This window comes from Archocentrus centrarchus, chromosome 20, assembly GCF_007364275.1.
Source record: "Archocentrus centrarchus isolate MPI-CPG fArcCen1 chromosome 20, fArcCen1, whole genome shotgun sequence".
NCBI lineage: Eukaryota > Metazoa > Chordata > Actinopteri > Cichliformes > Cichlidae > Archocentrus > Archocentrus centrarchus.
Window position 1 is genome coordinate 28,859,928 of NC_044365.1, and position 23,284 is coordinate 28,883,211.

Consider the following 23,284-nt stretch of genomic DNA (forward strand, 5'->3'; position numbering starts at 1 on the left):
GGCCAAATGGACGAAGAGGGACACAAATCTAATCTGTCATGAGATCTTATAAAGGAGCCTTAATTTTATTTATTTTCTGTTTGTTTTGATTGTCTGTACACAAGGCCTGTGTTGTGTTTAGGCCTGCGTATGTGCAGTCACACGCTTGCAAACCAGGAAATAGTCCGCAGAAATAAAAACAAGACTGAAAACCAGAAAGCAACCACCCTTAAAAAAATACAATTAAATAAAAAAATTTAAAAAAAAAATCACACAACCACCAAATAATAAATCCATGTCAAATCTAATAAAGGCTTAACCGTGAGCATATAACCAGACATTAATAGATCTTTTCTTGTATACATCTCTGAAACTGAATATTTGGGCACGTGGATGTTTGTGGCCAAGTTGGTCAGCACTCCAGTGGGAAGAAAACACAGCGCAGATGTATATAAAATATACCAAGTGGCACAGAATGGGAAACCCTGATTTTTATATTATTATATTTTTTTTTCTAATTTGCTCAGTCAAGTTTACTCCTCAATCCCAGCTAGATTATTAAAAGCACCCTCATCCCAAGGAATGCTGTGATTTTTTTACGCCCCCCCCCCCCCCCCCCCTTCCCTCTTTCAGACAAAGCACAAACCACTGAAACCCGGCACCATACAATCCAACAGGTCGAGCAAATTATAAAAGCGAACAAGAAACATTCGAGTTCAAAAAAAAAAAAACACACAGTCATGTGAACACATCATCGAGATTAGATATTGCTTAGAATGGCTTATTTAACACAAGTTTTGTTTTGCTTTGCTTTGCTTTTTTAAAATCTTATTTCCACGAGAGGTGTCTCACAGTCCTGTGGGCGTTTTCAGAGGCTCCGAAGGGGAATCTTGTGGGTTTTCCTCGATCAAGCTTAAAAACAAAGCTGAATGTAAATCCATTCTCAGAAAAAAAGGGGGGGAGGGGGGATGAGAAAAGAAACAACACCGATAAAGTTGCGAGCAATTTGGTGCGCTCAGGTTAAGACTCGGGCTACGTTTGAGTTGAAAACGGTGAGGGCTTTTGTTTTGTTTTGTTTTGTTTTGTATTTTGCTTTAAAAAAAAAAAAAAAAAAACAGCTCATCCGTCTATTTCCTAGTTCTCTGAACGTGTGGGGGAGGGAGAATCTGGCCGCCTGGCTGCCACCTCCACACGGGGTGGGACGGAGGGGGAGGCCCGCGGCCCCTCAGCGAGTTCAGGGAGTAAGCAGGGCACAAATCCCCGTCGCTGCCAACAATCAGCGACGGCGGGGATGGGAAATTTGCCATTAGGCTGAAAGGCATTTTTGCAGGCGATGCTACAGTGTTCACGGTGCTGCGTTTACGTCTGCTCGGTAAATCCTCGGTGGATGCCTCCTCGCACCCCACGGGACGAGAACAAGAAGAAGAGGAGGAGGAAGAGGAAGAGGCAGCCTTGTGAACCCTAGATGCGTTTTGTTTTGTTTGGGTCCTGGAAACTCGGGGTTTCTTATTCCCCTGCACCGGAGCCCTGCAGTTTTTGTTCCTGTGTTCCCCCTCCTCGATACACGGGGTGTCCTGACTACTCCTGCATTCCTGAGGACCACAGGGGGACCTGGGGGCCACATCGGGGCTCTTCTCTGTGGTTTTAATCCCGCTGTTGGAAAAATCTCCTTGTTTTATGGCTCCGCTGGGATACTGGCCACTGCCGCTCTCTGTTTTATCTCCTTTACATTTGGTTACAGTGGCCTGGCTGTGGTATTCATATTCATCGCCGCTCTCCTCCACTTTAACTTTCACATTGTAGAAGTTGAACGGTGGCGTTCTGGCTGTCCTGCCACTGTCCGAAGAGGGGGTGGCAGTCACAGAGGGCTCCTCCGACTCAGTTTTGATTTTTTTTAGTGGAGTGGGCAGACTTGGGCTGGTGATGGCTTTCGCATCCCTTCTGTCGACACATTTCTGCGGCTTGGTCTCTTTGTTGTGGTCACACTGTGCGCTCAGTCCGGGGGGGCATTTGGTGGGATGCCCCGGTGTCCTGCGTGAAGGGTGAGAGGCCTTATTCCGGTTGGGTCCCGGTGAAGATGTAATTAACTCCTCCACAGGGTCAGCCTGGTTCGGATCAGACTCACGCGCCTTTTCCCTTTTGGACTCATTGAAAAAGCTCTCCCCCACAGCAGCTGAGTTAAAGTTTGGGGACTGTAAGTGTCCCAAATCCTCGCTAGTCTCACTGCATATGAATTCACGTTTCTGAAGTTTCTCCTGTTTTTTGTCCCGTGTTAGTGAAGTAGCAACATGGCTGAGTGTCTTGTGTTCTTTTTCCTGCTGCACTGGGTTGTTGTAGTGAAACGTGGGCTGTAGGACCAAAGGTGCTTTACTAGTGTTGAGACTTTTGGCGAGAGAGCCGACTCGCGCGCGTCTGAACCGGATGCTCTGGACCGAAACACGGCTCGAAACTGAGCTGGAGTCGGACTGAGAGGAGCTCTCCTCCTCCTCTGAGCTGACCTCTGAACTCTCCGACTGCGTGTCATCTTCTTCCTCGCCATCTTCTTCCTCTTCCGAGCTGGCGGAGTTGCTGCTGGTAGAGAACCCAGAGCCGAAGTCCCAGTCGGGGTAAGCCCGTTCCGAGTAGGTGCTGGACTCGGTGTCGCTGCTGTAACTCTCCGGGAAAGTTGGCTCGTGGTGGTGGTGGTGATGATGATGGTGATGCTGGTGGTGGTGATGATGGTGAGGTCGGGGGTCAAGATAAAAATCCGGACTGAGGTGGAAAGCACCAAAAGAAGTCCCGTGACTTCCAGACGATTTGGGTTGCACAAGCAGCACCGGTGGTACGTGGTGGTGCGCGTGCCTGCTTCTGCTCCACGAGTGCCTTGCGCTGTCCCTGCCGCCGCCCCCCTCGCGCCTCCTCTTCCTTTTGTGAAGTAGGTCGCCGGCTGAGCGAGAGAGCCTGGACTGAGCAGCTATGGCGGACTGAAGCACCACCGGCTGCCGGCTCACCGCGCTCCGGAAAAACGTGTGCCTTTGGCTCAAAGTAACGCGGTTCCCTGTTATTTTAGCTGTTTCATAGTTTTTAAAGTGTTTGTGACTGGACTTGGTCACCGAACGGTAATCCCGTCCGTGCGTTTTGTGATAAAATTGAGGTAGTTTTGAGTCGGTAAGGCAAGGAGTCAGCTCTCGCTTCCTGCCCGTTTTGCTGTGGAGTGTGAGAGTCTCCGGGACACCGTGCAAACTAAACCAAACTTTTTCCCTCCACAGCTCGGCATCTGCGCGGAGGAGCTCCGAGGACGCATCCTCATCCTCGGGGGAACACGCCGCTTTCGCTTTCCTTTTGTTGGACTTCAACACCCGCTCCGTCTTGCAGGAGAAATACAGAGCCTCCACGTCCTCCCGTGAAATGAGAGTGCATTTAGCGGCATGGAAAGCTATAGAGTTTATTGCTTTGAGCTTCCGCAGCTCCTCCAGGTCGCAGTGGTGCTTCTTCACTTTCAGGTAGTCCATGCGCTTGTGCACCGTGGTCCGAGGGATGTTCTTCAGCAGGTCGGTGAAGACCTGAGACAAAGCAAACATTTGCTTGCCTTTGATGAGCAGGTATCCCAGTCTCACTCCTTGCATTTCCTCAAAGCCACACTCCAGGTCTCCCATGATTTATGTATCCACTGTAATCTATTACTCCATGCAGTCAGCCTCAGTATATTGTGGATTTACCAGTGAATGGCATAGGGTAGCGAGCTCAAGGCATCCTGCTCACACCTATAATCCAGCCACACTGCTGCGTCATGAAAATGCAAACTTTGACATGCGGAGTTAAATGGAGCTGGCCCTGTCTAATAGGTTGAATGAGCCGACAGCATCCACTCCTCGCCTCTTGCCCCGGTCCGGCATGGTGGAGGAATGCGACGGATGCGTCCACCAAGCCGGGACTCCTACCTGCCTCTGCCGACTCCACTCCCCTCTGGTCGGCAGCAGGACGAGGGGTAGGTGTACACCACTGCCTCAGCCAGAGGGATAAAATAGCTAGAAGAGAGAGAGAGAGAGAGCGACAGAGAGGGAGAGAGAGAGGGAGGGAGGGAGAGAGAGAGAGGGTGTTGTGAGGGTGGGGGGAAGCAGAACGAGAGAGAGAGAGAATCAGATACAGAGAGAAACAGAAAGAGCTAAAATGCAGCTGCTATTCTGGCTGCTGGTTGAGCCACAAATAAAATGACAGAGAGAGAAGGGAGGTGGGCCAGTCTGGAGACACCTTCATCAATTAATGCCCCTGGAGTCGACGCCCATTGGACGCGGCTGACAGGTGATGCAATAAAAATGGATATTCCATCCCCACCCCCCTCCAGCACCCTACCATTACAATAGTTTACAACTGTGCCCACAGTCTCCGCCGTTTGAGTAAATAATGCTGTTATGACATTTTTTTCCCTCCTCAATAGCTAAATAAAGAGCTGCAGAAAATCCAGCCCAGTGCAGAGTTTGTGTATACCCAGAGTAAGTAGTACGAACGGGCAAAATTTCATGATAGGACACGGTTGTATCGTGCTATTCCCTTTCGGTCCACATCAAAATGCATGCGGCGGTTGTCCTGCAGCGTGCAATCGATTGCATGTTGGTAAAATGACTCCACACTGCACATACTATTTTAGTCGGGCTGATGTGCGTTACTGCCGCGCTGCTTAAACAAAGACGTTTTCTTTTCTTTCTTTTTTCTTTCTTTTTCCTTGTTTTTTTTTTTAAAAACACTTGTCCAACTGGTTTTCCACGTCTATGCTGCTTCCCTAACCAAAAAAAAAAAAAAAAAAAAAAATTCTAACGTAACTGCTTTGGTGTACTCGAGTCTTTTCTCCTGATTTTTCCAAGGTGGTAGGCCTACCATAGACTGACCTACTTATCAGCTGGGACTACTGGCCAGCGTTCATTTGTCTGGCGATACCGTAATAAACGAACCAATGTTCCCAGTGTTTTAGACACATTTTAAACCGTTTAGACTGTGCGAACGTGAATTTTGCGGAGTCATGCAAAAGCAAATTCCCGTTAAACTGAAGCTTATTTAAACGTGAACCGTGATTACTGAGCATGATAAAAGTGCACGGTAAACGTTGCTTTTCCAACATGATTTTCTGAATTAATACGAACACTTGATAATAACTAATAATAATGCTTCAAAAACCGAATAAAGACTTCCTGATAAAAAAATTTTTTTCCCCCATTGGAGCAATTAAGAATTATAGCATTCCGTAAACTGTACACATAAGAAGCTGTTGCGTCAGTAATCTGTGCTTTGATTATGTTTCTATCAACAAGTAGCTTATTAGAGGGGGAGGAGGTGCTCCACGACTTTTGTGAGATTATTAAATATAAAACAAACACCTTAAAGATTGTTTTATTTTTAAAGATTTCTTTGTATGTCTTGTAAAAATGTGCAATATTTTGCATAACGTACACGTCTTTGTCTTTGCGCACGTCCTTTTTGGATGTGTACGTCAAAAACACGAATACGTGCACACACCGGGACCGAACAGGCAAGTAAGCATTGATTAGAATGAGCGCCCACGCACGCACGCGCACAACTACTCGCAAAACCGGCACACCTTTTTCCACACACACGACTACAGATGTAGGAAGCCGAGAACCTGAAGCCCACACCCACAAAGGTTTCCACATAATGTGACCGTGTGGTACAGGCTAATTGTTTGAAATAGCAATAGGCCACCGTTAGGCTGAATGGACTGACTATTATATTCGCCCCTGAGCGATATATTCTTTCCAATACTCCCTGGGTTATATTCCATCTTTGTTATCTATAAAACACGTGAATCCCTTGTGACCGGTTCCTCACGGGCGGCACTCCTGCTCCTGCTGCTGCTGCGCAATGGGGACAAACTCAGCACCCGGCATGCTCATCTTCATAAACCTTAAGCCAATTTGCTTATTTATTGGCTTGTCACTGTATGCTGAATAGCATCGATGTTACCACTGTGTTACATCAAACAGCGTGTCAAATATGTAGGCGTTGTTATTATAGCTCCTTAAATATCTGAATGATTAAGAACAGCAGATCCACAACATGCACGCAACATTGGGATTGCAGTGCGTAACCACCAACGCGGTGCTGCTGGACTCGCAAACAAGATCGCGCATATTAGGAGGCTATGTTTGCTTCTTTCTAATTTAATAGCTTGCATCACACTGACTCTGCGAAATCCAGCCATAGAGATCATCAAAAATGTAGTATCCTCTGGAGTGGGAAAAAAAACCAACAGAATTTTCAGTTGTGAAGCGGACTATGTTTTAGTTTTCACAGAAGGCTGTCATTCAACTCAATAATTACATGTGGAAATTAGCTGATAAGCTCAGGACAAAACTGTGTGTGTGTGTGTGTGTGTGTGTGTGTGTGTGTGTGTGTGTGTGTGTGTGTGTGTGTGTGTGTGTGTGTGGTGTGTGTGTGTGTGTGTGTGTGTGAGACTATAACTGTGTCTTATTGTGCCCCGGTCTCTTTAGCTTTCTTAAGTCCAGCTCCACTGCACCCCGGGGTCATCTGACCTGCACCCTCGCTGCTGCTTTGAATACAACATGCGGGACCTGCACGTTGGCATCTTCTTGCAGCAAAATTCGCTCTGGTGTGCTGATTCTCTGTGACAGCATTAATACATGCAACATGCGGAGTTTCACGGATGTAGGGGTGATGTGGGAGGAGGGTGGGTGGATTCTGGGGTGGGGTGGGGGGTGCTCGCTGTGGTCCGGATACACCGGGGAATAGCTCAGATCCCTGAACCACTGTGCACCATGGCCGGCTTGAGAGGTGCAGGGAGGAACGACAGCCGAGGCTTGTTTCATCCCACATTCTGACCACTGCACGCCTGGGTTTCCTTTTATTTGGCACAATACACTTTTCTTCCCCTATAGCCAAGGGTTCCCACGTAAAACGTAAGCAATTGCAACTTGTGTAAGGTTTATTTTTTAATTTAATTTAATTTAATTAATAATGTATTTTTTGCTTTTCCCTCAGTGGAACTGGTCTGTAACGTAAACCCATCACGCAGCTACGCAAATAGAAAGGCAATGGTTTGTTAGTTTATTAGGAAACAACCAAGAAGATTTCACGCACTTTTTGTCAAGAGTTTTGGTACTGTCACAAACACGTCTATGAGGTAATGAAAAAATGAGGGCCACACACACACACACACACACACACACACACACACAGTGTATAATTTATTATTAAATATATTATCGGTTATTATTAAATTAATATTATTAAATGTAACCCTATATATACATACCCCTTTACTTACATAAACAAATAAATAAATAAGAAAAAGCCTGCATCAATAAATCATGTATACTGTGCACTTTTTCACCATCTGTGAAGTGTCAGGTACATTTATGAACCCCGCTGCCGGTGAATTTACTCTTTCTCCTGTCATAATTTCCTAATGCGGACTCCGTGCTTATTTGAAAGTGTCAGTTTGGGGGCATCTAAAACATGTTAAAACAACAAGATAACATTAAAATAATTAATACAAAAAAAAATGCCGTGTGTATATGCCTATTCGACTCTTTGTCGTGCACAGATGCCACAGGGCACTTATTCCCCCCTCCGCTGCGCCTGGATGTCGGCCGGGGACCACCGGGAGGAAGCAAGACCAAGTGGCCGGGAGAGAGTTCTCAAGTACGGTGAAGGCTTCTTTGCAACAGCCCTTCTGAGTGCTGTTGAAGCCCGGGAATGCTTGGGAAGATTAAATCACACTTTTAAGGCTCACGCCCAGTGTTGCCATAATAAATGTGGTGTTTGTGGCGAGTTGTAACAGGTTTCTATAAACTGTATTATATATTTAGGACATCTTGGGAGTGAGTGACATTGCAATCCAAATTTGAAATGCTGATTTTTTTTTAAAGTGAAATATTGATTTTAAAAAGTCACGTTTTAATTTTACAGCGTGCGTCTTTTACGCTTTGTGGCTACTCTTGGTGCTGCCAATTTTTAACAATTTTTAAGCGATGATAATTTATATTTTTCACTGCTTCACCGTGGACGGGGCCGATTATGGTAAGGACTCTACTCATTTATGCAGATATGATCAATTAACACATATGAGTAGTTCTGCATCCAGGTGCTTTTGCCCAACATTTCACCCGACTGATTTATCTGAAACTTAAATTATTTGTATGTTTTCAATTTAAAATAATTAATAATTAAAAAAAAAGTCCACACACTTGATGCAATCCAGTATTTTCTTGGACGGCTTTGCGCAGCTTGTTCATCGCGTTTTTTTTTTTTTTTTTTTTTTTTAAAGCTGACCATAAAAAGGTTGAAAGAAAAAAGCTTTCAGCTCTTTTTTCTTCTTTTTTTAAGCACTCGTCAAACCAAACGTGCCGCTCCTGCAGCTCAATCTCATTTGCTTTGCATTGAGTTTTATGAAGACACTTGGTCAAGGAGGCGCAGGCACTTGTAAACGCATAGACTTTTTATGACACAAACCCACTGCCCCATGCCAAAACAATGAATTCCTCTCCACCCCCCCACCACCACCGAGAAAGAATGTGATTTTACATGCAATCCGAGCCTGAAGTATGTGCGGACAGTGGTGGGGGGAGGGCTCTCTTCACCTTTCACCCCGCCGTGTTGGAACTGTTTGTATTTTTTTCCTGGGCCCCTGTGCTACTCGCACAAGACAGAGGAGCCCACGGGTACACACCGATGACTCTGAATGCGTGGAGCACGCAGGAAAAATGGATGGGTTGGGTGGGGGGGTAGCGTTGGGTGCATTTGAGTGTTCAGATTATTTTGGTGTTTTCGATATTTCACCATGTCCCCCCGTCGTGTATCTTAACTCAGCAGCAACCCAGTACCTAATGACTATTCGCATAAACAGCCGGTTAGTCTTGCCCCCCCCCCCCCCCCCCCCCCCCCCCCCCCCACACACACACACACACAAAACAAACAAAACAAAAAAAACCCACAAAAAACAAAAACACATACCATGAGTCCTCTGGAAAAAGATGCAGATGGTAAGGTACATGTCGCAGCCCTGCCCTAACCCTCGAGAAAGACATGCAGACTGTCATACACAATAACATTCAAGATACCTATAAAATTGCTATATGTCCCATAATTACTTCCTAAATGACTATCAGGCTCACTTAAATTTAATGATGCATTTATTAGGCCACTACGGGTGAATAACATTAACTAAAGCTTTTCGTAATGATAGTATGACTGATAGCTGATTGCGCACAATTTATGAATTCAAGGATGCTCGAATCCAACGCGCGTTTGAGGGGCTAAAGAGCACACAGTGCTAAATCACGGCTTTGTCTTGAAAACACTGTGTCCATTGATACAGCTTAACTTAGCTTCAGCAGAAAAAAAAAAAAATTAAATAAATAAAATTCAAATTAAATAATAATGATGGGGCTTAACGCACATGTCCAACAACACGCGTTTCTTAACATAAACTGCGGAATTGATGGACTGAAAACAGGCATATGGCATCTGTTTGAGAACGCAATTGTTTCAAAATAAAAGTCCTATTGGTAGTCATTTGTTGAAGCTTATGAGCTCAGTCTGTGAAAACATTCCTGCTGGAGTGCCACACACACACACACACAGACACACACACACACACACACACACACACACACACACACACCCTCTTCAATATTTAGGAACAAATTCAGAATTCATTACCATCTTCCTGTTTCTTTGCTCACGGGTCTCTCTCGCTCTTTTTGTTTCTTTTTCTGACAATTAACTTTGGAGTTTGAAAAGATGGAGCTAAGCGTGCAATCACCAGGACAACAGTAACTAATAACTGCCAGGCAGGCTGGGAAGTACACCCAACATTTGTGCAGCTATACAATGCATTTACACAAAGCTATTGCAGACGTAGTGCATGGGTCCCTGGGTGTGGGGGCTCCTTTTCCTATGGTTTTCTCCATGTTGTCATTCCTGCATGTTTCTCATTCTGAACAAAGAGACGCCAAAACATCAGCAGTTATCATACAAACACAACCAGAACTCAAAAGTAGAGGTCCACTGACTTCGCAATCAGTGTGAAGTCAACTATGTCAAAGTTAACAGACTAAGAAGACAAAACAGTATGAGGACACTTCACACTCAAGGGACAAACCAATTAAACTGTTTTATGTTTCCATATCTGGGTCTATATCTTATCTTTGCTTTAAAATGTTGTTTTAAGCTTCTGTTTATTTCAGCACTCTTGCCCAAATCCAATATGCAGTACTGTAGCCTACATCATCTGCTATATCAGTAAGTGAATTTGGCTACCCAGTGTGCAGAATACACTAAATCAGTCAGGAGGCCATCACACAAACTTTGGTCCATGGGATACATTTGAACTGTAAAGAAAAATGTGTGGTTTCCTTCAGAGTGTTAAAATCTTTGCCATATCTCCGACAATATACAACTTTTTGGTTGGCAATAGAATTTGGACCAATTTTTCCTCAACATAGATCATCATCCCAATACAAACATGATAAACTAGAAAGCTCTGACAGGTTTTATCCTATGGGACAGCTTGGGTCTAATTATACAGTACCTTAAATTATATGAGTGCAGCACTCTGAGGTCACCTGTAGTTACTGTGAGCAGACTGTGCAATTTTCTCTCTCAGAGGCGGCTCTTCTCTTGCAAGTTGAGGAACACCGGGCGCGAATCGAGCTTTGACTTAATCAAATGCAAGTTGTAAAATAATAAATGCAATATTTTCCATTTTCACTATTGCAGTTGCTATATGGGCCCCTCCACAACCGCTGCCCCCTCCTTCGCCTCCCTTTGTTCTCTCCAGCTCTAATAGGTTTTCCCCTGCCACACACAATTCACGTTTTTTTTTTTTCTCCTTTTCCCCAGCCCCTCACCCCCCTTTTAGTGCAGTGCCCAGTGTCGACTGGAGCATTTGAGCAATTTGAAATTAAAGCAAACAATGGGCAGGCACTCCCAGGGACCTCTCGCTCACTATATTACACGGAGAACGCTCGTGTGCTCTTGCGCATTATTGGCAAGTCATTACGTTTCTCTGGAAACCGAGAGCGGGAGCTCGCTCAGAGGAATCGGTGATGCAAGCAGCAGCTGAGTGCTTGGAATAGCATGTGTGTTCTGGAGCATCCTTGGCAACAGCATGAGGAGCTGTCAAAACAAAACTGTATATTGACAAGGCGATATATGCAGCTTGATATAGGCATCTCAAAGCCCATATCTTTCCAAGGATAAAATGTATTCCTGAAGGGAATCCTGATCTCTGCATTTGGTTTATCCACTCTATGGTAAAAGAGCTATACCTTTAAGGTATTCTATTTGTAATCATAGTGAAATACAGAAGGTGTAGCATAATTCAGTTACCTGAAAATAGCAATTTCAATCTAAAGTGATTATTACAAACCAAAGCTGGAGTAAAAAATAAACACAGCAGTAACAGGAAAAGCCAGTTCTTTGATATTCATTTAAGCTGTAAAAATGTTTTGAAAAGGTTTAACAGAATGTAATAAAACTCTCATGAGCCAGACTATAAAGATGCATGTGTGAATCTGTGCAAACATATGAGTATATAAAACTTCATTAACTCATAAAAAGTCTGTTTTAAGCTTAAGTGGAGTACAGATATATGCACAATCTTCTTATAAAATAGTAGTAAAGTGAAGCGATGGTGCACATGATGGTTTATTATAGGACTGGATAAAACCCATCTTACTGTGTGTGTGTGTGTGTGTGTGTGTGTGTTTGTATAGTCTGCTAAAACCCTCTGAATTGAAAAGGGTTTCTGTAGGTGTAAACATTCAGCATTTATCCAGGGCCGCATCCACTTGACAGATGTACAGTGTGTGGACAGCCTGGTCATAATTACAGAATACCTTAAATGATATAAAAGCTCTGAGTGCTATACTTTGAGGTCACCAATAGTCGTTTAGAGCAGACACTGCAATTTTCTATCTCAGTGAAAGCTCCACTCTGACAGTCTGAGGGACCATTATTCTAGACTGCAAGAAAATAAAGGTTTTTGTTACTGATTATTCTGTCAGTTTGCTTCTTGATTAATAAATCAGTGGTGATTAGTATGCAGCAGTCAGCTCACAATACTCACCAATGTCTCTAAAGAAAAAAAAATACACTCAGAAAATTGGGAAAAAGAGAAAAGCAGTGAATTTGCTCATTGAATAAGTTTAAACCAGGGAATATATATTTGTTTACTTTGGTTAAAGATGACATAATTGAGTACTATAGCATGTGCACAATAATAAGAACTGACTGATTAAGGGTTATTACAGATTCATCAGCAGCTTTGCACAGGACACATTAAGTCCTTTATTTAAACACCTAAAGCCTTTTTTGTGCCCTGCTGTGTGAGTTCAGCAGCAAACCCTGTGCAGCAGGGACCGGATCATCTCGATTTTCTTCCTGCTTCAAACTTTCAAACCATGTGGAACCAAAATGGTCTGTTTGGTGTCAGCGATCCAATCGCATTCCTCTTTTTTACTTCCTGTCAGGAGGTACACGCACACCACACGCGCCATGCGTCATTACGCACTTCCCGTTCTCTATGAAGTTCCCCCTCTTCTCGCCGTCGCGCCGTGACGGGGATGTTTTGGTGAAAGAAAATACGGCGTCAAAAGGGACGTAAACACGTTTAAAACATGACATTTCGGCCCAGTGGAACCTAAAGTGGCGTTGCAGGGGAGCGCGAAGGCGTCTTCGACGAAGGTTTCTGTCCGTCTTTATGTATCCCTCCGCATGTTCGCTTTCTTCGTAGATGGTGTCCGGCGAGCGTTGTCTGGCGGCGGACGACGAGTTCTCGACGAGTAACATGAAGGAAATGATTGGAGGGTGCTGTGTGTGTTCAGACGAGCGAGGCTGGGCAGAAAACCCGCTGGTGTACTGCGACGGACATGGCTGCAACGTCGCCGTGCATCAAGGTAAGCCGCGGAGCTTGTGCTAGGAGTTAGCAGTTAGCTTCCAGGCTAGTTATCGTTGTCTTGTTGCAAGGTTATGGAGCCTGCTCCTCCTCCTGCCCTCACCAAGGCCAAGCTGAGGTCAGGCTCAACGCATGTTGCTGGCTACTCCGCTGATTTGGCTTGGCAGCTAACGCGGCCTGTATACTCTTCTGCTGATGATGGCTGACAGCAGCTTTATGCGCACATTTCTGGCTGCGAGGCGTGCTGTTTTTTTTTTTTTTTTTTTTTTTTTTTTTTCTTCCTCCTCCTCTCCTAAGGTCCTGTCACGTGTTCAGAGGAGGGTTACTCTCCTCTTGACACATGGTGTGAACTTCAGAGGGTAGTTTAAAACGTGCATACTGAGTTAATAAATACTAATTAAAATAGCTTTAGAGAGTGGAAGCTTTACTTTGTTCTGGGAAGGTTTTTGGGGGGCAGTTCAAGAAGCGAAACAGTGATTTCTGCACTCTATGCTCACTCGAGATGACTCACGTGACGACGTCCAGTGTTTACATACTAAAGAGCTGGCCATGTGTCCGTTTGGCAAACACAGTGGGATACTATTTGAAATGTCAGTGCACGGCAGTGTATTTGCACTTGTAGCACTGTTTTGTTTGTAACAGTTTGTGGCAGTGTTTAGACTGCTTAGTGGGCCTGTCTGGCAGTAGCGTGATTGTAAGTAAACATAGGAAACAGCTAAAGTGTCAAATACTTCACAGCACTCAGTTAAGGTCAGATGTTAACACTATTTTTAAAATAAAATTTATCTCTTTAAATTTGAGGTAAATGCTGTAGTTGTAGAACGCTCCGAGTAAAGCTTGTTGAATATTTGAATTTATTTCATATCAGGTATCATGCATCCATAGAAAGTACAGTTTTCTTAAGCATCATACTTTTTCTCTTTCAAAAAAAAAACAGGTATTTGAAGCTTTAAAAGCTATTTCTTCTTTTTACCCTGAAATATTAGTTGTTTAAAAACTTTGCAGTATTCATTAAGCATACTTAGGGCTTTGAGTCAGACAGCACTCTGTGATTTAATCCATTACCTTGTTTAGATGTGACCTTAAACCACAGTTAAAACAGCCTCAGGCTAAATTAGGAGATTATCGCATACAGTTAACTAGAAACATTCAGCAGTGTATACTACAGATGCAAAGATTGCAATTTTCTGTGACCTGCCAATACCGATTTTTGCCTATTCCAGTTTCCAGATGCGTTCAGTCTTTTTAAGTCTATTTAACACAACCCCTAGGTGCAACCCCTGAAGTTTCAAGAACTACTAACAACAAGGTTATAGCTTGTTGTTAGTGTTAGCTGTTATAGCTTGGTAGTGAATAAAATGGCAAGTTATTGGATCGTCCTTCCATAATAATTCGAAGTGAGTCAGGTAGTGTGTGCAGAGCATGTCAGCCAACTGGTACTTGATAGTTCATCTCTAAGTCTGGTCATTCATGTCTTCATTTGAACTCAGTAACCTTTGGATGTATTGTTCTCTTAAATCTGGATTATAGCTGTTTACTCCAGCAGATTATGGGCTCTGGTCAGATCAGAGATAATCTCGAAATGTGTAGAGGTAGGCTATTTAGGGTAGTGCAGCTGCATTTAGGGTAGCACTGCCTTGTGCTTGTACCTGTACAACTTTAAGTCTGAGTCTCTTAATATGTGAAAACAGTTTATAATTTAAATTGACAGGAAGTAAGGTTGCCCATTGAGTGACAGTTCATCAAAATCATGTAAATCAGGGTTTTTGCACTTGCAGGGTGGAAGTATAAAGTATTAAAACAACTTAGCTGAGTTACCCATGACCCTGTTAATGCAGCATCCACATAGCAACTGAAAGGTAGCCATTTATGCTGCTGACATTTCCTCCACATTTTAATAGAAATGTGTTTAGGAGGCCAAGTAAAGGGTTTTTTCAATGAAACTTCTTCATGTATGATGTAAAAATTGGTGCCAATGTATACTGACAATGACAGTGGTTTGCTAGTGATTTTACTATTGTCCCAAATATTTAGTAGGACAGGGAAACAATGTCAGTGCAGTGGTATAAAAATAGCATCCATAAAAGCAGCGTGTTCAGCAGTCTGTTAGATGAAAACCCTGTTCCCCTGCAGACAAACCAGTTTAGTCACAAGTCTCAGTTTTGACACATGTGAGAAGTGATTGTGAGTGGTGATGATGTGATATTTATAAAGATGTTATCAGGTGTTGTCAGGTTTGGTTTTATTATGAAAATGTTTTTGTAAGACTGCCTGTGTTGTGGTTACTGTGACTGACATGATTTCTTCTTTATCTCAGCCTGCTATGGCATTGTGCAGGTGCCCACTGGTCCTTGGTTCTGCAGAAAGTGTGAATCTCAGGAGCGAGCAGCCCGTGTGGTGAGTCACACAGTCCTCTACCCTTTCGTCCCTGATGAGTTAGTGCCTGCAATAACAGGACTGATCCTGAACAATGCTATTATTAACAAGTGAGCCAAGAAAATAGCACCAAGCTGGGTGTTGCATCATTACTGTGTCTGTTTATAGATCCTGGATAAAAGCAGCTGCAATAACAAGTCCCACAGCATTTGTATTCCACAGTATTGTGACATCAGGAAAGACAAATTTGAGGAGTTATTTAAGAGAGCTTGTAATTGCTTCTCTAATTGTGCGAAACCTGTACGGCAAGACTTACAACACTTGGCTATGGAAAACAACATATACCTCAAGTTCATTCATTGGAAAGTGGTGGGTGACCATGCTGACAGATCACAAGACAATCTTTTTTTGGATAGAATTATGATTCAAATCATAATGTTTGTTACAGATTTACTCAAAACTATGTGATTATGTGATAAGGTGTTCATAAGAAGCCCGTCAGTTCAGGTAGAGGCTACGGATAACTCACAAAAATCTGCATCCTGTGTTTGCTCTTATTCTACAAATTATTTCTAATTCTGTCTCCACCACGTTGACTCTTCAGTTAGGATGTACTGCCCAAGTATGGCTCTGATGAGCATGCTTTTGCTTTAGTTCATGTGGTGCAAGAAAGCTTGGACAGTGCTGCTTTGATGCAGTCTGTAAGAGTCCTCTGAAAAGTAGATTATATGCCAAATTGAAATCATCCACACAAATAAATTGTGGTCTGTTTGCCCAGTTAGTATGTTAAGAAAACAGAGTTGAACTGTGGTGTAGATTAAAAAAAACCATTAAAAAAAAAACAAAAAAAAAAACACAATATGTCCTCAGTACAGTTCCAGGTGGACTCTTGGTCCAGTTTTGTTTGTGGTTTGAAATCAAATGGTCCTAAACCATGTTTTTAATCCAAACAAATCTTAATAGTAAGAAGTAACGTTGCGGACCCTCTTTTTTTTTTTTTTTCTCTCTACAAATTTTTTTTGTAACAGCACCCAGCCTTCATTTTGGATGTGTGTGTCCTTGTTTCTTTTTTGCTTGAAATCAAATGGTGCAAACGGCATGTAAACAATCTGGTAACCACAGTAACACGTGCTGGCAGCAGCATGTAGGTGCCGAGCGTTTACTCTGATCGGTCGAATCCTGTGGTGTTTGTGTCACGTCTGTGCCTTATGATTTAATTCCATTAAAAAGACAGAGCTATCACACAGTTCGTGCAAGACAGATTTTTGCTTTTCTTTTTTTTTTTGTTCCGCCTCTACCTGTTAGACATTATTCAAAACCTGCTATGGATTTGCTGCCTGTAGCAGTAATGTAGTAATAATGCTAATGTACAGTTATTTCTTTGTGAGGCCTTTATGCTGTCAAGATATCAAAGCACACTAACGTGCTGTTAGTCACCAGGATTTGGTGACTCTTAAATGACTACTGTGGCTATAGAAACAAAATAGGGCCCCAAGTATTGCACCTCTGTATTGCAATATGTGAATATGTGTGAAAATGTGTCGTATGATTAAAAATGTTTAAAAAAAATCTTAATAAATGGATGTAATTTTTGAATGCCTAAGGAGATTTGTAGCTACGCATGACATTTTGTGAACAAATGAAAAAATGATTTGTACAAATTATTTGCAATTTCTGCACATTAGCGCAAAAGTTTGGAGTTACAAATCGATCTGTTTCTAAATGATTAAAGTTGACACAAAACACTTTTTTTTTTTTGGAAACCTAAGTCACAAATCAGAGCAATATTTGACACTTGATGCTCAGGTCAACATCAGTCAGTCAGTCAGTCAGAATACTTTATTGATCCCAAAGGGAAATTACTACTGTTACAGCTGCAACCGTTTCATTTAAACGAGTAAACCTAAAACACAATAACATACACTAAAGGCATAAAAGTATAAAGACTAAAGAGATATTTTGACTATATACACATCTAAATCTATACACATATGAGAATTGTGAGTGCAAAAATTTTTAAATAGGTGTCATTATATATATTATATATTATATTGCATATATATATATTATTATATATATATGCACAGTCCTTTCAATGCACATATCATTTGATTATGAAGGTCAACCGCACTTGATCGAATAATATGGTGACACACAGGAACAGTAGTTAGGGATCTATTTTCTTTCATATTGGACTAAATTATTAAAATTGTACTCACAGTACTGGAGAAACTATTGCTTTTTTGTAATGCCTGTGTGCTCACACAGACTGCTCTTAATGGCAATGTAGAGAAAACATTCAACACCGTGGCTGTGCTTAGCTGTAGTTGATACTGACAGTGCTGGTTGCCAGGGCTTTGCCGATAAATGTTATGACTTGATATTGTTTTTATCTAGCCTGTCGTCTATTTGTTTAAAACGATTTGTGTCCAGAACTTAATGCAGGCTAAATCATTCATCTCTGTAAATGTAAATGAGGTAAACTGTGATTGGGTGCTGTCCCGCTGATATAAATTCACCTGAAAAAGAGTTTTTCACAGGACTGCAAAGAATCCTAAGCTCACCCCTTGATTCAGTAGCTTGTAGAACCACCTTTAGCAGCGATAACTTGAAATAATCGTTTTCTGTCAGTCTGTCCCATCATTGAGGAATTTTGGCCCACTTTTCTTTACAGTGTTGCCTCAGTTCATTGATGTTTGCAGGCATTTGTTTATGCACAGATCTGTTAAGGTCTTATCACAGCATTTCCTGTTGCATGACCCAGTTTGGGCCAAGCTTTAGTGGTGGGACAGATGGCCTCGTATTTGGCTCGACAGAGTTCTAGTCATGCATCTAATGCTAATTGGTTTTGTTTTCTTCCACTAATGGGTTTGCAGAAATCATGTAAAAAGTGTACACAACAAAAACATTATAATCCAGGTGTTTTATCGATCGGATCAGCTGCTAACAGCACTTCCTACGATCAAATATCCGTCATCACGTTGTCAGCATGAACTATCACGTTGTTACTGAAAGCCACTAACTACAAGAGCAGTAAGTGACATCATTTTACTGGGAACTGTAGTTTTTTTTTTCTCCAAGGCCTCTCACAGCTCGTGATTTTATGTTTAAAAGGAAGCCCGAAATTGTCTTGTGAGCTCCTTTTTTCCTCTTCTTCCCCATTGTGTTCATGCTGGTTGCCATTTTGGTTTCTGTAGCCCTGCGAAATAAGCGTGACCAGGACCGTCGCGAGATCGTGTGTGCACATTATGAACGAAACTGGCCGTTCCCTGTAGTCGATTGCAAATTTTGGTGAAGTAATACTATAGTGCAGCAATCTACTGAGAGAAAAAAAATTAGTCAGTTATTGGTGACAGGGCAGAGTGCATGGGGTGCGCGCCCGCTTGCTAATTGCAGTGATAGTGAACCGGTAAAATTCTCAGCCAGGCGATCAACTGCTGGCTAGAACCCTGCTCGAGAATACTGTGGTATTCATTGGTTCATTTCAGTGACTGAAAGGTGCCTGGGTCCTGTGACTGCAAAACAAGCCCAAATGATCACCCTCCACCACCGTGCTTGACAGTTGGGATGAGATGTGTGTGTGTTGATATGCTGTTTGTTTTTCGCCTAACTTGGTGTTGTGCATTATGGCCAGGCACACTCTATTTTGGACCAAAGGACGTTGTTCCAGACATCTTGTTTTTTGTTCACGTGCAACTTTGCAAACCTAAGCCATGCTGCTGTGTTGTTTTTAGAGAGAAGAAGCTTTCTCCTTGCACACATTCCAAACAAGTCATACTTATTCAGTCTTTCTCTAATTATACTGTCATGAACTTTAACATTTAACACGCTAACTGAGGCCTGTAGAGTCCGAGATGTATTTGGGCTTTTTTTCATTTCGCTGAGCATTGTACAGTCTAACCTTATGGAGAATTTGCTGGGACATCTACACCTGAGAAGACTGTGCCAGTGTGTTAATACACACTTGAATGCTCCTGACCAGCAAACTGGTGCTAGAGGTGCTCACGCTTGCTGATGTTCAGTTAATCAAGGCCATTTGATTAATAGCACCTGGTTTACTTACTCCTTCCTATGAAAGCAGTAAGGGTGTCTCTGTTTTCTCTCCTCCTGTGTGCAGAGCTGCACATAAATAGCCACTCAGTTCTATCTGTGCCACTCACAATTAGAGATGAGTGTTTTAGTGGTTCGATAGCACTACATAAACATTAAATTACACCAAACACCCAGCCCCATCTCCGGTCGCAGCAGCCACTGGGTTTAAGACCTTTCCTGGCGGAAACCCTGGATGATGGTCAGTGATCACTAATAGCTTGCCATTCAAGGCAATATTTAGTCATTCATCCTATTAATGCATTCAGTCAATATTATTTTTAAATTAATATCAGATGTCAGCATTTCCCCATATTACTGACACATGACACCGGTGTGCCTGAGTGCACACACAAACACACCCCTCATGCTAGTAGCTGAAATGTTTGAAATGCTTGTCTGTCACTATGTATTATTACATATTAATACGAAGTGACTAATTGTCCATCTCTTCTATAATGCTAGAGGCTTCCTTTGAATTATTAGACAAAACATTTTAATGAATTGTCCTTTATTAAATGAGCAGCGTGCATCATTGTACTGCTCCCTGGTGACATTTGAAAGCTAGCTTGTGTTAAGCAACCTTTTACTCAAGATTAAATGGCCATGTGTACCATTTCATCTTAAATTTCTGTACAGCTTGGTAGAAGCTGCAGTGTCACAGGCATATTAACTAGGAAGAATAAATTACAGGTCTGCACACACTTGGCTGCTAGTCCTACTTTATGTGGCACTACTGCCTGCACCAGCAGGATTTTATGTGGCATGTTCCCGCTGTCCTATGCGTCATGCCTGCCTTTGAGCCAGCAATCTGTATACTGTTCCAGTTACCATCACATTTAACTAAATTATTTTTTAATCCTGAAGCTCTGTAAAAGATGACCATAAATGCTGTTTCAGTGTGGCTGGTTTGACAGGTAATATTTGCTGCATGTGGTATATTATAGTACCCAAATAGTTCCTTTGTGATGCCCAAATGTAGCCCTGGAAATCCCTGCATTTCCAATAACTGCTACAGGACGGTAGGGCTGACCTGCTCTCCACAGACAGCTGTATTATCAAACATAAGATTGTTCTCTAAATTAATATGATCTCTTTAAACCTTCAAGGACCTGACTAGGTTTTGTCAGGGCAAGATTAACTTAATGTCGCTGTTGACACAGGTGCTGGAAGGATCTGCTTACTTTCTCTATTCATATGTGAAAAGCAAATATACTTCTGCTGATATTTATCAGGATGGGAAACTGTTTTTCTTTTGACTAATAGAGGAATGCAGGGAGGCTAAAATGGTTAAGGTAGAAATTTGACAATAACTCGCTAAGCTGCAGACAGAAAAGTCATAAAGTGCTCTGTTATGCTGTTTAAAAATGCTTAGTTTGCTGGGATGACCCTGAATAGGTTAACTAATCACATATAAATCATGTGCACAGAATCTTTACAGTGAATCAAAGTACCCTCTCAAGTCTGTTTGTTATGATGCCATTTACCACTAAAGGATTTGGGACGCTTTAATGAGAATATAAAAAAAAATTGCTCAAAATTGCTGCTGCAACCGAGTACGCACTCTCGGACAAAAACACAACCTTAGGTGGCAGGTAGTGAGGGTGTTTTCCCAGTGAGTTTCTGGCCGTGTGCCCAAGTCTGGGCGACGGGCCAACTGGTCTCGCATATACTCATATTTGTCATACCTCAGAGTAAGCAGATGAGGTTGACCTGTTGTTCCTGACCCGATGTTTCATCTTTGCCCACAGAGATGCGAGCTCTGTCCCCACAAAGATGGAGCCCTCAAGAGGACGGACAACGGAGGTAGGCTTATTTTCAGCTCCACACACACACACATACACACACACACATACGTGCTGGCATCTGTGGTTAGCCTCTTGTGGATTTTGTCATTAATTGCATGTCACCAGCAAGTTTAAGGGCTGTAAGCATGCTGGGAGAGTTATGTTGCTGTTTGTTGTATGTGCTGCCTCTCTGTACGTCCTTGCCAGTCCATGTTTTATGAGGGTGTGTCAGTGTGTGTATGTTTATGGGGAGGCGGGACAGGATGGGTATAGTGCACAGCCTGTGAGGAGTCTCCTCACTGGGTTCATTGGGAGGTCAGCTTGTTGGAGACTGTAAATATTCTGTGTGTGTGTGTGTGTGTGTGTGTGTGTGTGTGTGTGTGTGTGTGTGTGTGTGTGTGTGTTTGAGTCAGGCAGAGAGAGAGGCACAGCTGTGGGATTGTGTCCAGGCCTGCAGGGAGGCATCAGGACAACACTAACACACACCATTTTACTACTTTCTCTTTTATTTTACCCTTCCCATGACCCCTCTCTCCCTTTTTTTTCCTCCCATTTTTCTTTCACAATCTTTTTCCCAACTCTGTTGCTCTGCTCGTCAGTTCCTCTTCACTTGTTGATCTGTGTGGTAGTTGTTGTTTCAGGTGGGACCGTAATAAAGCAGAGCAAGGTCTGAAATGGGTATTTGATCCATCATCTATAGCAGACCAAGAAGAAAGGAATGGCATAGAAAGACAGAACTGCAGTCTACATCTGCCTTCCAGGTCTCCATTTTTACAGCTTGAGTTCAGAGATGGCAATCCAATAAATGCAAAGAATTCCCATACTCGAAAGGTTCCAGTCATCATTGAGTGACTTCGTACATTTCATTGCGATAAGATTGAAACACGTTTGCTTCTCACAGGTTGATTGCGGCAGCAGCATGAAGCCTTTGATTAGGTGTTGAATTGGAGCGTCATTGTAAAGTTTATTGCTGTACTGTACTGAGACAGTAGGGACCACACGGCACCTAATGTTTTAAAAGCCGTTTATCAAAGAAGCTAATAAGCCATTATCAACACTTCGCAGCCCTTTGTCTTATTGGTAACAAACCAAGTTTGAACTCTCTGCCTCAATGTGTTGGACTCTGATAACTTCTTGAAGTAAGGGATGTTAGTAAAACAATGCTTTGCTGGGTTCTTGCGGGATTAAAGTGTGAATGCTTAGTTTGAGGAGGAAGGTCGTGCCAGTTTTATAGTCCTGTTTTATAGGCCTCTTCCAGATTCTTGGAGGGACTTCAAAACAACAACATGCCCCCCATTTTACAGTCACTCCCTCCCCACTGTCCCGCCCTCTGCCCTCCTCCCCCCTGTCCCGCTCACCAGGTCAAAGGCAGGTCAGGGGTTCAACTGTAAGTTTAAGCCTGTTTTTGTTTCCGCTATGGGTAAAAACAGACGCTTCCAGTGTGGCAGGAGACTCCCACCTCCATCTGACCTCCTGTTCACCTCCTCCAACTCCTCCTCAGCTCGTCGTCAATTCTCCTGTCACTCCACCGTGCCCCACTGTCATTCTGCTGCCCCCAGTTTATCTTCACTGACAGGCAGCTGTGCATGCGTTAGCACTCAATAAATGGCTACTTAGGTAGATAACTACCAATTTACAAATTAAAGCATCTGAGATTCTAGTTCACAACTCAGAGAGACTAGGGTCACACTGACTTACTACCAGCAACCTAAATGCTACACATTTAGGTTTGTGTGCAGATTCAGTTAGAGGAGCTGATGCATAATGTAGTTCAAGCTGGGAAGGAGACCACTGGTGTTGGTTTGGTCATTTATTTGATCCACATTTTTTAATGTTTCTGTTATAAGTTTTAACTATAAAAGAAAAGGAAAAGAAAAGTCCAACTTTTAACCATCTGATGAAATTCTGTTTGTGCTCTGGACTTACTGTGTCAGACTTCCACATAGAGCTTTGCTCCATTGGTCCAACTTGAAAGAAATAAACCAAATGAGTGGATGACAAGCATGAACTTTGCACACATTTGATTACTTTTGAGGACTTTTGCAGGTACTTAACATTTCTACACGTAAACTGTGAAATGTTACCACAAATGACCTCTGAACCTATATCTGGTAAGCGTAGAGAGTCTGATAAGTCTTCCTTG

The 23,284-nt window shown here is 42.8% G+C and overlaps 2 protein-coding genes across 3 annotated transcripts in view; one reads left to right on the forward strand and one right to left on the reverse strand.

The window, feature by feature from the left end:
- Window positions 1-609: 609 nt before the first annotated feature.
- Window positions 610-3,998, reverse strand: skida1 (SKI/DACH domain containing 1). The gene has a single exon (XM_030756930.1). The coding sequence runs from the start codon at window positions 3,612-3,614 to the stop codon at window positions 1,107-1,109; it is 2,508 nt and encodes an 835-aa protein (XP_030612790.1). The 5' UTR covers window positions 3,615-3,998; the 3' UTR covers window positions 610-1,106.
- Window positions 3,999-12,138: 8,140 nt separating this feature from the next.
- Window positions 12,139-23,284, forward strand: part of mllt10 (MLLT10 histone lysine methyltransferase DOT1L cofactor) — a 44,776-nt gene continuing 33,630 nt past the window's right edge. The window contains exons 1-3 of one of the 2 annotated variants that reach the window (XM_030756534.1): window positions 12,139-12,890; window positions 15,207-15,286; window positions 21,106-21,160. In XM_030756534.1, coding sequence (XP_030612394.1) covers window positions 12,728-12,890; window positions 15,207-15,286; window positions 21,106-21,160 — 298 coding nt within the window. In that variant the 5' untranslated portion in view covers window positions 12,139-12,727. The remainder of the gene's footprint in view (window positions 12,891-15,206; window positions 15,287-21,105; window positions 21,161-23,284) is intronic. The other variant, XM_030756535.1, reaches the window with a different exon arrangement.

Coding starts and splice junctions, on each gene's coding strand:
- skida1 (XM_030756930.1), bottom strand. CDS start 3,614: ATGGGAGACCTGGAGTGTGGCTTTGAGGAAATGCAAGGAGTGAGACTG.